The 13,815-nt window shown below is 41.0% G+C and overlaps 1 protein-coding gene and 1 pseudogene across 3 annotated transcripts; both read left to right on the forward strand.

The window, feature by feature from the left end:
* The first annotated feature begins 3,701 nt into the window (after positions 1–3,701).
* LOC103707646 (L-type lectin-domain containing receptor kinase SIT2-like) lies at positions 3,702–6,051 on the forward strand. 2 transcript variants are annotated; one of them, XM_088717500.2, is made up of 2 exons: positions 3,704–4,184; positions 4,470–6,051. In XM_088717500.2, exons 1-2 carry the CDS (start codon positions 3,962–3,964, stop codon positions 5,969–5,971), a joined length of 1,725 nt encoding a protein of 574 aa, XP_088573626.2. In that variant the 5' UTR covers positions 3,704–3,961; the 3' UTR covers positions 5,972–6,051. The 2 variants fall into 2 exon arrangements, with proteins under 2 accessions (XP_008790442.4, XP_088573626.2); XM_008792220.6 differs by having other exon boundaries at positions 3,702–6,051.
* A 3,331-nt stretch (positions 6,052–9,382) lies between these two features.
* On the forward strand, positions 9,383–11,578 carry LOC120109964 (L-type lectin-domain containing receptor kinase IV.2 pseudogene; annotated as a pseudogene). The gene has a single exon (XR_015976044.2). The product of XR_015976044.2 is annotated as an L-type lectin-domain containing receptor kinase IV.2 pseudogene (transcript).
* Positions 11,579–13,815: the final 2,237 nt, after the last annotated feature.

The raw sequence follows: 13,815 nt of genomic DNA on the forward strand, positions 1-13,815 counted from the left end.
CGAAAGCTGCAAAAAAAACAGCAGCGATACTACTAGAAAGTACAGTTTCAATATTTCCCATACGTAATCCTTTGTATAGACGTTGAGGCGGACGGACACTAAGATGGAATAGACCTGCTAATATGCCCAATGTACCCGCTGCAATATGATGAGAGGCTATTCTTGAAAAAAAATCCATTTTTTGATTTATTTCATCTATTCCATGACCGGAACAAAGGGGGATACACGTTACACCACGATTTTGAATCAGAAGAGAGATTTCAAGAAATGGCAGATCTATTCACTCTATCAATAACCGAGCCGGATCTGGTGTATCATAGGGGATTTGCCTTTTCTATTGATTCCTACGGGTTGGATCAAAAAAAATTCTTCCTCCTTCGAGCCTTTTTTCTTCAAGAAAATACTGACTCCCGAGGCTAGCTCTTGGCTCACTAGAAAGGTCTCTTTTTAGGAGGTGGAGAGCGTTGTGAAAGAAGCTAAGTCCGATAACAAGCTTAATTTAGGCACCTACCTCCTGAACGATTAGAAAATTACAAAAATGAAACCCTTCATTGTGAATGAGTGAAAGGGACAAGTTATGGCTCTGACTCCTTCATTCCTGCTTCCAATTTCTTAAATGAGAGCTTTTTGCCTCAGGTATTCTAGGAATTTCCGTTTTTGAATTGCTCCTTCGACTTTGAGACGAGAAGACTCCTCTTTCTTCACGAAAGCTGCCAATCAAGTCCGAATCCAGATCTTGATCCTGAGGGAGTACTGACAATACAGGCTATGCCGCTCATAGGGACATATCTATCCGGATAGAAAATAGTAACGATCTTATAGATAGATCTCTCTCTATATAGATAGGTATCTCCGTGGATAGAGATAAAGATAGGGATCCCCATATCAAAATTTATTTAGAAAATATATAAAATGGAAAAAGTGCACTTTTTGACTACTACTTTAATTAGGACTCTTTTCGTTGTCTTTCATATCCGATATTAAAGAGAACACATAGCTCTCTCTTTACTCTCTCTCAAAGAGGATGGGGCGCATGTTCGACCTGTAGGAGTTGGGCAAGTCAATCCCCATTAGCTCCCTCCTTCACCTCCCGCACCAGCTCCGGTATGAAAAGTTCTTAATGTTAGTTGAGTCCCTGGTTCCCCAATTGATTGACCCGCAATAATACCTACGGCTTCTCCCAATTCGACCAGGTCGCCGTGAGTGGGACTCCGACCATAACATAATTGACAGATTGTCTTAACTTCTTTCTGTCTTCCTTTGGGCTGGAGATAAAGCGGAGCTCAAAGCGAGGAGGAGATCTTTTATTCTTACATGGGTCCTCCCCTTTAGAAAAGAAAGTTCTTTTTTAGCCCCTGAGAGCGAAGTTGGAAGAATCTCTGTTGCCGTATCCGATGATGCTAGCGCAGTCAGAAGAATGGGTCAAGTGGGAATTGATTCGTTTAAGTTTCCGAAGTCAGTTCGCCTTTTCATTTGGTTGACCGCCCTGCCAGAGTCGAGCGAGCTTTCGCTAATACTAATCAAAGACGAAAAGCTAAGGTAAGAATTTGCATAGAGATGGACGTTTTTTTTTGTATAAAAAGAAAGCAGCTTCTTTCTTCATTCTTTCGGGCATGAAAAGAAGCGAAATATGGACTCACTCAGGAAGCACTTCACGAAGCTTCCCTAGGATCTGCTTCTCGGTCGGAACTAGTGCTGCTCGACCTTACTTCTTTTTGCAATACAGAAAATCCATTCAAAGGCAAAAGGAAAGCTTACCTATAAATGCGGATTTGAAGTCCAGGCAAAACATGGTACTCTTTCTATCGGTACTAACGTACCGAAATGGTTTCAAAATGAATAGTGGGTAATTTATCTGATATAGAACACTCATATCGATAAAATTATTTGAACCATTTATTAAAAAAATGGGCATTTAAGCTCCAAGCCAAGGATCACTTAGATGGGCATCTTTCAACTATGAAATCATGAGTTTTTTCGTCATTCTTACCATTTCTATTCAAGAGCCGAGTTTGAGATTTGAACCTCATTCCGGCTCAAAATAAAGCTGCTAAGGACTGAAACTGAGCATTTCTCTTTCTGTCTAGCGCTTTCAAATCCACACAAACGCTTTCGAGCTCGGATGACAGAACTAGCCAGCCCTTTTCCGAGCGAGCTTTTCTTGAGCGAACACATTTCTATATTTCTAACCTCGGGAGAGGAGGACATTGATCGAGCTGGAGCAGCCACCATAGCTAGAACGTCCAGAGGTGAGCTGACCTACCAACGTGTGAATGTTTTATTCCGACCTACTAGATCCTTTAGGTTGAAATCAGCGTCTGACAACACGATTCTATCTTTCTCCAAAGAGCTATCGTCCCAATATCGCCACGTTTAACTGTCGTATTCAAATTGTGATAAGAATCATTCTCATTTATCGTTTAGGAGCACTGGCCGCCATGGCCCAAACGAAAGTCACACCCAGAATATGGGCCAGAAATTGCAGAGGAGCAGGATCCGAAGCGGTGGCTGCTACAAGAATGGAATATTCCAATCTCTTTGCGAAAATCCTTTAAAGCCCCCAATCGGCTCTTGGAGAATAGGGACTCTTTTTCTTTCTATCCTGCGCTAAGGCTGGTTCGAAATCCACTTCTTTCATCAGGGAGAAACTAGGGACTGGTGCTTGGTCGGATGAGTTTCTTCTAAAGGACGAGGAGGAGCGGACAACAAGGAGAAAAGCGTAAAAAGCTCAAGCTCATAGGATCAAATTTAACCCACTTTAAAACTCATTTTTCCTTCCGTTTGAAAGAACTTCCTTATGTTAACAAAGTGGGAGCCGAGTGCTTCGTTTGATGGAAGCACGAGGTGAGCTTGCCTCTGAGCCTGCGGCGAGCTCTCTAATAGTTTAGTTGGGCCTCCCTTCTCTTTACTTTATTAATTTCATAATTGTCTCGTTGAATGCGATATGAAAGAAATTAAAGTAAATCAATGTAAACAAAGCCAATAATGGAAACACCTTATAAGGAATTTGAGAAATTAATATTTAGGGCTTATGTGACGGCTATAGGAATTTGCCGCTCTTTCTAGTCCAGGCTGGCCAATGGGCCAGACCAGTCCAATGCGAGACTGAGTCTCATATTGAACGTCATCTACTCTCAATGTATTGCCATGGAGGGGTGTAATGGTTAGAATTCTCTGCGGTCAAAACCCAGGTACTTAAGAAAGTTAATTGGCTTCCCACTATTGATTCATATAAAAAATAAATATTTTTTTCTTTTGACGTTTTTTTTTTGTTTTGTTTTCCCTGCTGCGTGAAAGAGAGGCAAACATTTATGGACGCACATCCGAGAATTTTCTCTGACAGATGACAGCCGCAAGAAAGAAAAAGAGGAGAGAAAATTCAAAGCATGTCCAGGCCGTGCTTGTTCCCTTACCCAAAGGCAAGCTATATTATCTTAAAATCAACGGCAAACTTCTAGAGACACAAGAACAGTGGGTCCGACGTCACTAAGGATGACTAAAACAGGAACAATGCTATGCTGCACCACTGCTAAATTTTGCATCCAGCATGGCAGGAGGGAATTGGTGCAAGTTACGATGCTCGACTATTATATCAGCACCATGTCAGATGAGGAATGAAATGGTGAATGTAGTGCTGCTGCATAGCTTGTTTCGTGATGTGGCCGACTGTATTGCAAGCAGAGTCTTCAAAGTCATCTTTCACTCCCTCCCACCCAAAAAAAAAGAGTTCCAAAATTCCAGTCGCCAACCATATTGCCAGCAAAGACTTCTAGTCATTCATGTATCAAAAAAAAAAAAAAAAAAAACACTTCTAGTATTGGCGGATTCTCTCCCAATTTTCCAAGCATTTATGATAGATGAAGTGGGTAGGCAAGGGAAACCAATGGCACTTCTATGTTATTAATATCATAACCAGAGGAGGAATCTCTCTGTAGAAGGCGAGTAAAGTTATACCCTAGCCATGTTTCAAAAGAACATGTTCTTCTTTCTCATCCTCATACTCACAACAGCATCAGCAAAAGATGCCGATTTTTCTTACAATGGATTTGGTGCTGCCAAACTGCGGCTAGATGGCATTGCAGATATCGCACCCAATGGCCTCCTAAGACTCACTGGCACTAGACAGCAAGCCAAGGGCCACGCCTTTCTCCCAACTCCACTTCGTTTTAAGAACTCGACAACTGGTAAAGCTCTCTCCTTCTCAACTTCTTTCATCTTTGCAATCATCCCAAAGTACCAAGACTTGTTTGGCCATGGAATAGCCTTCGTTCTTGCACAATCGGTAGATCTGTCTTATGCCTTACCCAGTCAATTCCTGGGACTCTTCAATTCAAGCAATTCATATTCTTCAAACCAAATTGTGGCCATCGAGTTCGATACAAACATGAACCCTGATGTTGACGATATCGACAATAATCATGTTGGAATTGATGTTAACAGTCCAAAGTCCATAAACTCTTCGCATGCAGCTTATTTCACTAATGACAATCGAGGTAGGTTCGAGAACCTGAGCCTTGCGAGTGGCAGACCAATACAAGCCTGGATAGAATACAGTCACTTGGATGGACTGCTTAGTGTAACGTTAGCACCCATTGATGTAGCCAAACCAGGTGTTCCACGCTTGTCTTCATATGTGAATCTCTCTTCTTTGATCTCAGACTATATGTATGTCGGATTTTCTTCTTCGGTAGGCACATTTACAACATCTCATTACATTCTGGGTTGGAGCTTTAAGTTGAATGGAAGGGCCCAAGCGCTAGATCTCTCACGTCTTCCATCCCTCCCTCGCACAGGGTCTAAATCGCGCTTAGAGTCTTGGAAGATTGGGTTGCCAATAATCTTGGCAATACTCTTGTTGTTAATAATCGTAATTGGCATAACCCTTCTTGTGAATAGTAGGATTAAATTCAGAGAGGTGTTTGAAGATTGGGAGTTGGAATATGGACCGCAGAGGTTCTGCTTCAAGGACCTATTCTTGGCCACCAAGGGCTTCAGAGACCAACATCTCTTGGGAGCTGGAGGTTTTGGTAAGGTCTACAGTGGTGTGCTGCCAAACACTGGCATCCAAGTTGCAGTTAAGCAGGTCTCGCACGAATCAAGACAAGGTATGAGAGAGTTCATCGCAGAGATTGTTAGCATCGGCCGCTTGCGTCACCGGAACTTGGTACAGCTCCTTGGTTATTGCAGGAGAAAAGGGGAGCTCTTGTTAGTCTATGAATTCATGCCCAATGGTAGTTTGGACCAGCACCTATTTAACCAACCCAAGTTGATGCTCAGTTGGGGACAAAGATTTCAAATAATCAAAGGTGTAGCTTCCGCGCTTTATTATTTGCACGAAGGATGGGAGAAGGTGGTTGTTCACAGAGATATCAAAGCCAGCAACATCCTGCTAGATGATCAGATGAATGGAAGACTAGGTGATTTTGGCCTGGCAAGACTATATGATCACGGAACCGATCCCCATACTACACATGTAGTTGGAACTCTGGGTTACCTTGCACCGGAGCTCGCCAAGACAGGCAAGGCAACTACAAGCACAGATGTGTTTGCCTTTGGTGGATTTTTGCTTGAGGTGGCTTGTGGAAGAAGGCCAATAGAGACAAGAGCATCAGAACAAGAGATAGTGTTGGTAGATAAAGTTCTGGAGTGCTGGAAGGCAGGGACTATTGTGGAGGTAAGGGATCCCAACTTGGGGAATGAATATATTGCCGAAGAGATGGAGATGGTGCTAAAGCTTGGCCTCCTTTGCTCACACCCTGACTCCAGTTCTAGGCCTCCTATGCGGCTGGTGATGCGAATACTGGAACGCGAGGCTCCCCTTCCTGGGATGACTGGAGATGGTTGGCAAGCCGAAATTTCAGCTATTGGGAAGGAAGGCTTTGATGATATTGGCATGTCAGATAGTTCGCTGCTTAACATGTTAGCCTGCTCGGCATCAACCACGGAATCTGCTCCCTTGACAGGCCGTTGATAGTGGTCAGTGTTTGTAAAAGTATTGCTTAAAATATACCGAGCTTCATGTTATGAATGGTATAAATGCTTTTTGCTGCAGTGTGGTTGTGAAAGATATGAGATCCCTCTTTCTTTCTCGTTTTCTTTTCTTGGTTTTGCTACTCTTTTTGTGTCACGCCAAAATCCATCACCTGAATCAACCATATAAGAGGGCCACATGAATGCTCAAATAAGGACCTAGAGATCCTACAAGGCCTAAGATGAACCATTTCTAATAACTTCAAAAATTTAGATCAATAGTTAATAATCAAATAATCCAACTAAATAGAACCACTATAATAAAATAATCAACTTGTTCAATTACAAAATTTTTAAATGTTCGTCAGTATTAGAAATTAAGCTAACTAACTAATAACTTTGATGCTTGAACTCTATGCATAAGCCATCTGACTCTACGCATCTTGTGACTCTAGAAAAAAAATATAATAGATGGACATAAGCTTTCTTTCCAGACCAATATGAATTCCCACACACCGACACCTTTATAATAATAAAAAAATGTCAATTAATTTTTTACTTACATAAATTCTATGTCACTAAATACCATAATTATAAAACGGTCATAGCAAAGAGACATCTTTTAATGCAATAAATCACATCAAATAATTATCTTAAATTAGCATATATCGGATTCGATAATATTTAGGTTCTTAGCTCTAGACTACCATAACTATATTCCTGGTCTGTGGTGAGGCATCAACATTACTATATTTTCGGCTCATGTTGGGGCATCAATAGTACCATATTTTCGGCCTATGGCAGGACATCAACTAGTAGCATGTTTCTGGCCCTTGGTGAGTTATCAACAATGGGGCTAATCCAAAGTAAAGTACCACAACCCATCATTTAGATATACAATTCAATTACTTGCTTGTTATGTGAATATAACTCAAGATCATACTCCTTTGCAAAACTTGGTGCATGCAAGTACCAAAGTCCACACAACTTAGAATCAGTAATATAGGATATATTCATTCGTAAAGATCCACATATACCAAACAAATAAATGTATAATAAGCAGTCATCATCTACCACACAAAGCAAAATCACTGATGCACAAGTAGCTTATATATAGGTGATTAATGTCTGAAAATTCTTACTTCTACTTGTGGCAAACTCAACTCAGTCCACACTTCAATTTAGGAACCGAGGTGTCAAGAACCTTCCTCGATATTCTCCTGTCCAAAAGATCGTTCCCTTACAGGACCGAATCTAATGTTAAAATAAAAATTATAAATTAAAATTCAACTACCTAGAACCCTCTACTAGGGTTCACGAAGGGCCTACCATCGAGTCTCCTGAATCCCTCTTCCACAATCCTTTGGTCCAACTAGAGAGATAAGGAAGAGAGAGAAAAGTAGAGAGATGAGAGAGAAAGGGAGAGAAGAAAGATAAGAGCGAGAAGAGAGAGAGGGCTCTCTTCTCCTTCCTCAAAACAAGGGAGACTCCCTCTCCCTCTCCACATCAAACCAAGCAACAGAAAGGCTAGTGGACGGTGGCCTACAGTGGCGTCCGACGGAGGCAAGGAAAACAACCCTGTGATGTGGGCCGCAACCGGCGATGGCTAGAAAAAACCAAGGGAGAACAAGAAAACAGACGATGGCCTACATTTCACCATACTTTCATTACGCAACTCTAATCAATATTCTCCAAAATTCCTTAATGATTCCAAATCCTTTTATTTTTAAATAAAATCCAAGCAAAGATTTTATCCTTACTTTCTAAATAAGACCACAAGGTAATTGAAATATTTATACCATTATATGACCAAATTATTATATTCTAGATCTGATTTGAGCTAAGCCAACTCTAGAATCCCTTGACAATTCTATTAGATAATTGAAATTGATCTCTCTTTTTCAACTATATTATGCACCAATGAATAAAAAGATCCCTAAATTAACTTACTCATGAGCATATTCAACCCTCTCAAGATCTTTTCTTCCAGATTAAACTCATTTGAGCCCCTATTTTTTTAATAACTAACATGAAATTCCACTCATTTCATCAATGGTTGTACAACATCCATGATCAGCCCAAAAACTTGATTTTTCTTTTTTTTTTTTTGACTTCACAAAAATCTAGTAATCTCGTTCAAAGATTTATTAGAAGAAGCTCCTCCAAGACATATCTCCAATGAATAGGGGATCGGGCAAAGGAACATGGTTCCTCTATTCCAATCCCTTCTTTTTTTCTTTGATGTCTTGAATTGAAGTCGGTTGGGCCTGCCAATTTCAGTCTAGAATAGGCCCAATAGGCCGATTCTCACATTCTCTCCTCCTTTAAAAAATTTTATCCTCAAAATTTGAGTAGTTTAGGCCTTCGACATCATACCCAAAGCAGCTAGGAGATAATTTTTCGTAGGGTCAGGGTTGTCCTAATCTAAACACCCATGTGACACCTCAACATGTCACACACCATGACCAGCCCTCCTGAGTCTTTTCACTCGGACACATATATAAATGTGTAGCCATCCTGCCATGCATTTATATACCTCTGCTCAGCAACTATGTCAAACTGAACACATGAGACATCCTCGAATGCTTGCAGGCATCCCAACCCCATGGGTCAACCACAACACTTATGCGCATCTTTGTGCCCAAGCATAGACTTTTTCCAAAAATGCTCTACAACTCAGCACCTATATGCCAACTCTAGGGTTTTGCCCCTTAAGTAACATACAATCCAAGATCTTGTTTCTCCTCGTTCAAAATCAGTGCGATAGCTAGATTGGATCAACTATCAAAAGCCTCCTATCTTATTTAAGATTAAGACATAGACTAACAAGATTAGCACTAGATAAGTGACTAACTATGATTAGAGATCTTCATCTTTGATGGATCTGTCCCTGTGATGGAGTTGCACGTGGAGTGGGAAAGTCTCGTCCATGCTAGAGTGCACCTGGGTGCTCGGCGGATATTACTAGAGAGCGATTTGACCCGAGTGATCAACTGGATTCGGTGCCGCAGGTCAGGTCAGATCTGCACCCACTACTCCGGGACATTTGGCGCTTGGCAGAGGAGTTAGATTCATTCCGGATCTCGCATGTGTTTTGGGAGACGAATAGTGTTACGGACTGGGTTGCCTCCTATGCAGCCCACCACTTTAGATTTGTATTATAGAGAATTTTCGATTCTGTTCCGTAGGCATTAGATCGTGTTTTGCTATAGTGAGATGCCGGTTCACGAAGGTAAAAAAAAAAAAAAAAAAAACATCCAAGAAAGACTGGGATAGGTTTAGCATTTTCGTCGACAAGGACTTGTGTGGCCATCTGCAAGCAAGTCTTGTCTACTAATCTAGACAATCTTTCAACATTAAATACGATGCGGATGGATGAATTACCCAAGGACTTCTACTCTTCAATGCGATGTCTACCACCCATAACTAATTAGCTGAACTTCTGTTGTTTTCTGGACGCCAAGTTTGAATAGGTCCATGGTTACGCATCATGATGTGTGGCAAATAACCACTGAATTGCTCAGAAAGAAAATCCCCATTCTTCTCGAAATGGAGCAAAAACAATCCCTACTTTTGGTGATATGTCTTCTTACAGGAATCTCAGCAACCAAATATGACGAATTCACATACAATGGATTCCTAAGGAGTGAGTTGTACCTTGATGGCATAGCAGAGATCACACCCAATGGCCTTCTGAGAGTAACCAACACTACAACGAACCAGCAAGGACATGCATTCCACAAAGTGCCACTGCATTTCAAGAACACCTCAGATGGTAATGTTTACTCTTTCTCCACTTGCTTTGTTTTTGCAATACTCACCGAATATCCAGACGTGAGTGGGCAAGGACTTGCATTTGTGCTGTCTCCAACCAGGGGGCTCCCTGGGGCTTTGCCCAAACAATACCTTGGTCTCTTCAACACTACCAATAATGGCAATTCATCAAATCATGTCCTTGCCGTTGAGCTAGACACCATACAAAATATGGAGCTTGGAGATATTGACAACAACCATGTCGGAATTGATGTCAATGGATTGACGTCGAGAAACGCCGCGCCGGCATCATATTTCATTGAGAAAATTGGCAAGTTTAAGAACCTCAGCCTTATAACCGGGGAACCTATGCAGGTGTGGGTAGATTATAGCAATCCAGAGAAGAAGTTAAACGTAACAATATCCCCCATCAGTGTGCCCAAACCAAGCCTTCCATTGTTGTCTTCTTTCATTAATCTCTCCTCGGTAATTTTAGACACCATGTATATTGGCTTCTCTGGTTCTACAGGCTCCATTCTAACATCCCATTATGTTCTGGGTTGGAGCTTTAAGATGAATGGGCAAGCAGCTGCCCTCAACCTGTCCAGCCTTCCTTCACTTCCTTTGAAAAAGCATAGAAGAAACCTAACATCTTTGATAATTTGGCTGTCCTTAGGAGTAGTGGTGTTCATAACTATAACCGCCTGCGGTATTGCTTACATAATTAGAAACAAGGCAAGATATGCTGAAGTTCTTGAAGAGTGGGAGCTAGAAAATAGAACTCATAGATTCTCATATAAAGAACTATTCAAGGCTACCAAAGGCTTTCCCGAGAAAAATCTTTTGGGAGTTGGCGGTTTTGGAAGAGTTTACAAAGGCGAGCTGCCCACCTCTAAAACTGAAATTGCAGTGAAGAGGATTTCTCATGATTCTAAGCAAGGAATGAGGGAGTTTGTTGGGGAGATTGCGAGTAACAGTCAGCTCCGTCACCGCAATTTGGTCCAGCTTCTTGGCTATAGCCGTAGGAAAGGGGAAGTCCTTTTGGTCTATGAGTTCATGCCCAATGGAAGTCTTGACAAGTTCCTCTACGACGCAAACAACCCAACGACACTTGGCTGGAGTCAGAGACTAAAAATTATCAGAGGTGTGGCTTCAGGTTTGCTCTACCTGCATGAAGAGTGGGAGCAGATTGTTGTACACAGAGACATAAAAGCTGGCAATGTCTTGCTGGACAGTGAAATGAATGGAAAGTTGGGAGACTTTGGACTGTCAAGATTGTACAATCATGGTAGCGATCCCCAAATCACTCATGTGGTCGGAACTTTCGGTTATATAGCTCCAGAGCTTACTAAAACAGGCAGGGCAACTACGAGCACTGATATCTTCGCCTTCGGGGTTTTCATACTTGAGGTTGTCTGTGGAAGGAGGCCAATAATGCAACAAGAATCACTGGACCTTCATTTGGTGGACTTTGTGTGGAGGAGTTGGAGGAATGGAGTAATTCTAGAGGTTCCAGATGCAAGACTGGGAGGTGATTACCATCTGGGGGAATTGGAAATGATCTTAAAGATTGGATTGCTTTGTTCACATCCTGTGCCTGCAGCAAGACCAACCATGCGCCAAGTGATGCAGTTCTTGGATGGTGATCTTTCGCTGCCGCAAATACCCGAGGATGGGAGGGGCTTCACTATTTCATCACCAGAGCATGCTGAAGAATTAGAAGAATTATAATTTCATAAGTTTCACTTGTAAACTGTTCCATCCACCGGCAAAGGGCCAATCCCCTTTGATAGTTGTTGATTTTCTTGAATTTAGGTAACTAGTGGAATTTGAATATAAGTGCTATATTTTGTCATTTCCTCTCTTCTCGCTTCACTGAGAGACCTAAAATAACATCCAATTAAGTGGTGGTATTCATCCTTTATTCTCATTTAAAGATGAACACAAACTGCTAGGAGCACCAAGCAATTCTGAGCAAGTCATTCAGCTTCTTTGCCTTATGTTAAATACCGTCTGTGATATTATGTCTATTAGATAATGCTTGCACCGGTCCATATTTCGTGGAAAAATAACAGTCAATGTTGCTGAAGAAAAATGTTGCCATATCCTTCATGTAAGAATGAGCTCTCAGATTCCTTATTAAAACAACAACTATTATTCTCTGCAAATAAAAGGCTATAATTCCAGGTCATGATACTCGATGCTAAACTCAAACCTTTATGTAAATAACTGATGGTTCGCACGTTGCTAACGTAGATGCTATTATTCAGAAACAAGAATGCTTCCACATTTCATCCTGTTGCCCAAGAATCTGGTTTTGGCTCTTCTCATGTAGCTAGTCAGCTTCTCTGATAATATTTTCATTCTCAATGGATTCAGTGGGACAGACATGGGTCCAAATGGAGGTCACCTCCAGTGGCAATATTCGTGTCACCAAGGACACCAGGGAAGTAGAGGACTACACCTATGCCATGAACAGCAAGGAAGCTTAGGGCTTCACCTTCTATTCCATTCTACTTTGAAAACTCTTCAAATGGTAAATCCACCACATCAACTACTTCTGTCTTTGCACTTATGCTGAGTTTCTGGCATGAGCCACTAAGTCATCGTCATTCCCATACACAGCTTTTATTGAACTCCACCAAAACTCAATATTTTCCTTCAGCATTGGTATGACCAACCTAAACTTCATATTCTCAGGATATTGTAGTACGTCGAACATCTTCTCCATGTTCCCGAATCCAGGTCTCTGCAGCCAGAGGATCAGCTCCACCCACAAATGTCGGTGGGTTGAGCTTTCTGAATCTCTCGTATTATGACTCTAAAGTTTGTGCAGATCGAGGAGTAGCCTGCATCGACTGCTGGTGCTAAAGAAACAAGGCCGCCACCTGGTATATTTGGAGCCTTCTCGTCCGGCTAGTTAGCATCTCCTCTCATGGTCACTCTTGCTCCTCTTCTCCTAGCAGCAAAATTTGTCAAGACTTCCTCCTCTTTGTTGCTCATTGTCACCTATCAAAGTACTAACATTAATCAATTTTCATGGTTGAGCAATAATAAGATTACTCTTATTCGTCTAAATAGAACCTAACTAAACGAGACCTACCACCCATTGCTAGGCTTTAAGTATTACCAATGTTATCAAATCTAGGCTCTGATATGATAAAATATCACATCCCAAATTAGGGACATAACATAGTCATGCTGTCAAGGGGCACAACCCATGATAACATGAAGTTGACAATCATAATATGTATACAGAGCAACCTCAAATATAAACGAATGAGCGAAATCTATCATCCATTAAATAATTATATAAGTGCTGGTTTAGAGTGACTAAATCCATTAAATACCAATAACCCAGAACCTCAAAATTCAGAAAGTCATCACCAAAGTCATAGTTAATTAAAGAACTAAAATTCTGCTACAAAATTGCCAAGCTTGCTAGTGCGAACTCCAAGCCTGGACCGTCCTTCATTCCTAGTAATCCTATTCGTCTAGAAAGAGAAAAAAGAATAAAGAGTTGTGAGCTACACAACTTAGTAAGTAAATTTTGTACTACCTTACTAGATCAAGCATAAGTTTTCCTGGCTCAGAAGGAACGCTAGCTATATGCTTAACATATGCAAGTCGGCATTCGGGTTCCTTCTCCTCTGGCATACGGGGAAGGCGCCGAGCGTAGCTCTTGTTCTCTTTCCCTTTCTTTGATCGAACGCAGCGAGAAGCAAGTCTTACATAAATCATTAAATCATTTAAAAAAGATAACTACCATTAGCAAATAGAATATTTTATAATAACAGTAAATTCATAAATCAATCATGCTCATGCATCTTCATAAATCATGCAAATTTACATAGATATGGTTTCCAATGCATAAATAAAATCATAAACTATGATAAGTTTATAAAATCATAAATTATTTTTTACTTTTCACATCATAGTTCTCAATAATTTTCTCAAACTAAATATTAAGATTACTATTATACCCATAATAGAGTCGTAATCGACAAAGTATCAACTACTATTATTCATTGGCAGGGTCGTGTGCCAAGTACTATTACCTATTAGCAGGATCATATGCTAACTACTATTATC

Source organism: Phoenix dactylifera, chromosome 3 (assembly GCF_051530095.1).
Source record: "Phoenix dactylifera cultivar Ajwa chromosome 3, Ajwa_hap1_PhDact_Kaust_v1.1, whole genome shotgun sequence".
Taxonomy (NCBI): Eukaryota; Viridiplantae; Streptophyta; class Magnoliopsida; order Arecales; family Arecaceae; genus Phoenix; species Phoenix dactylifera.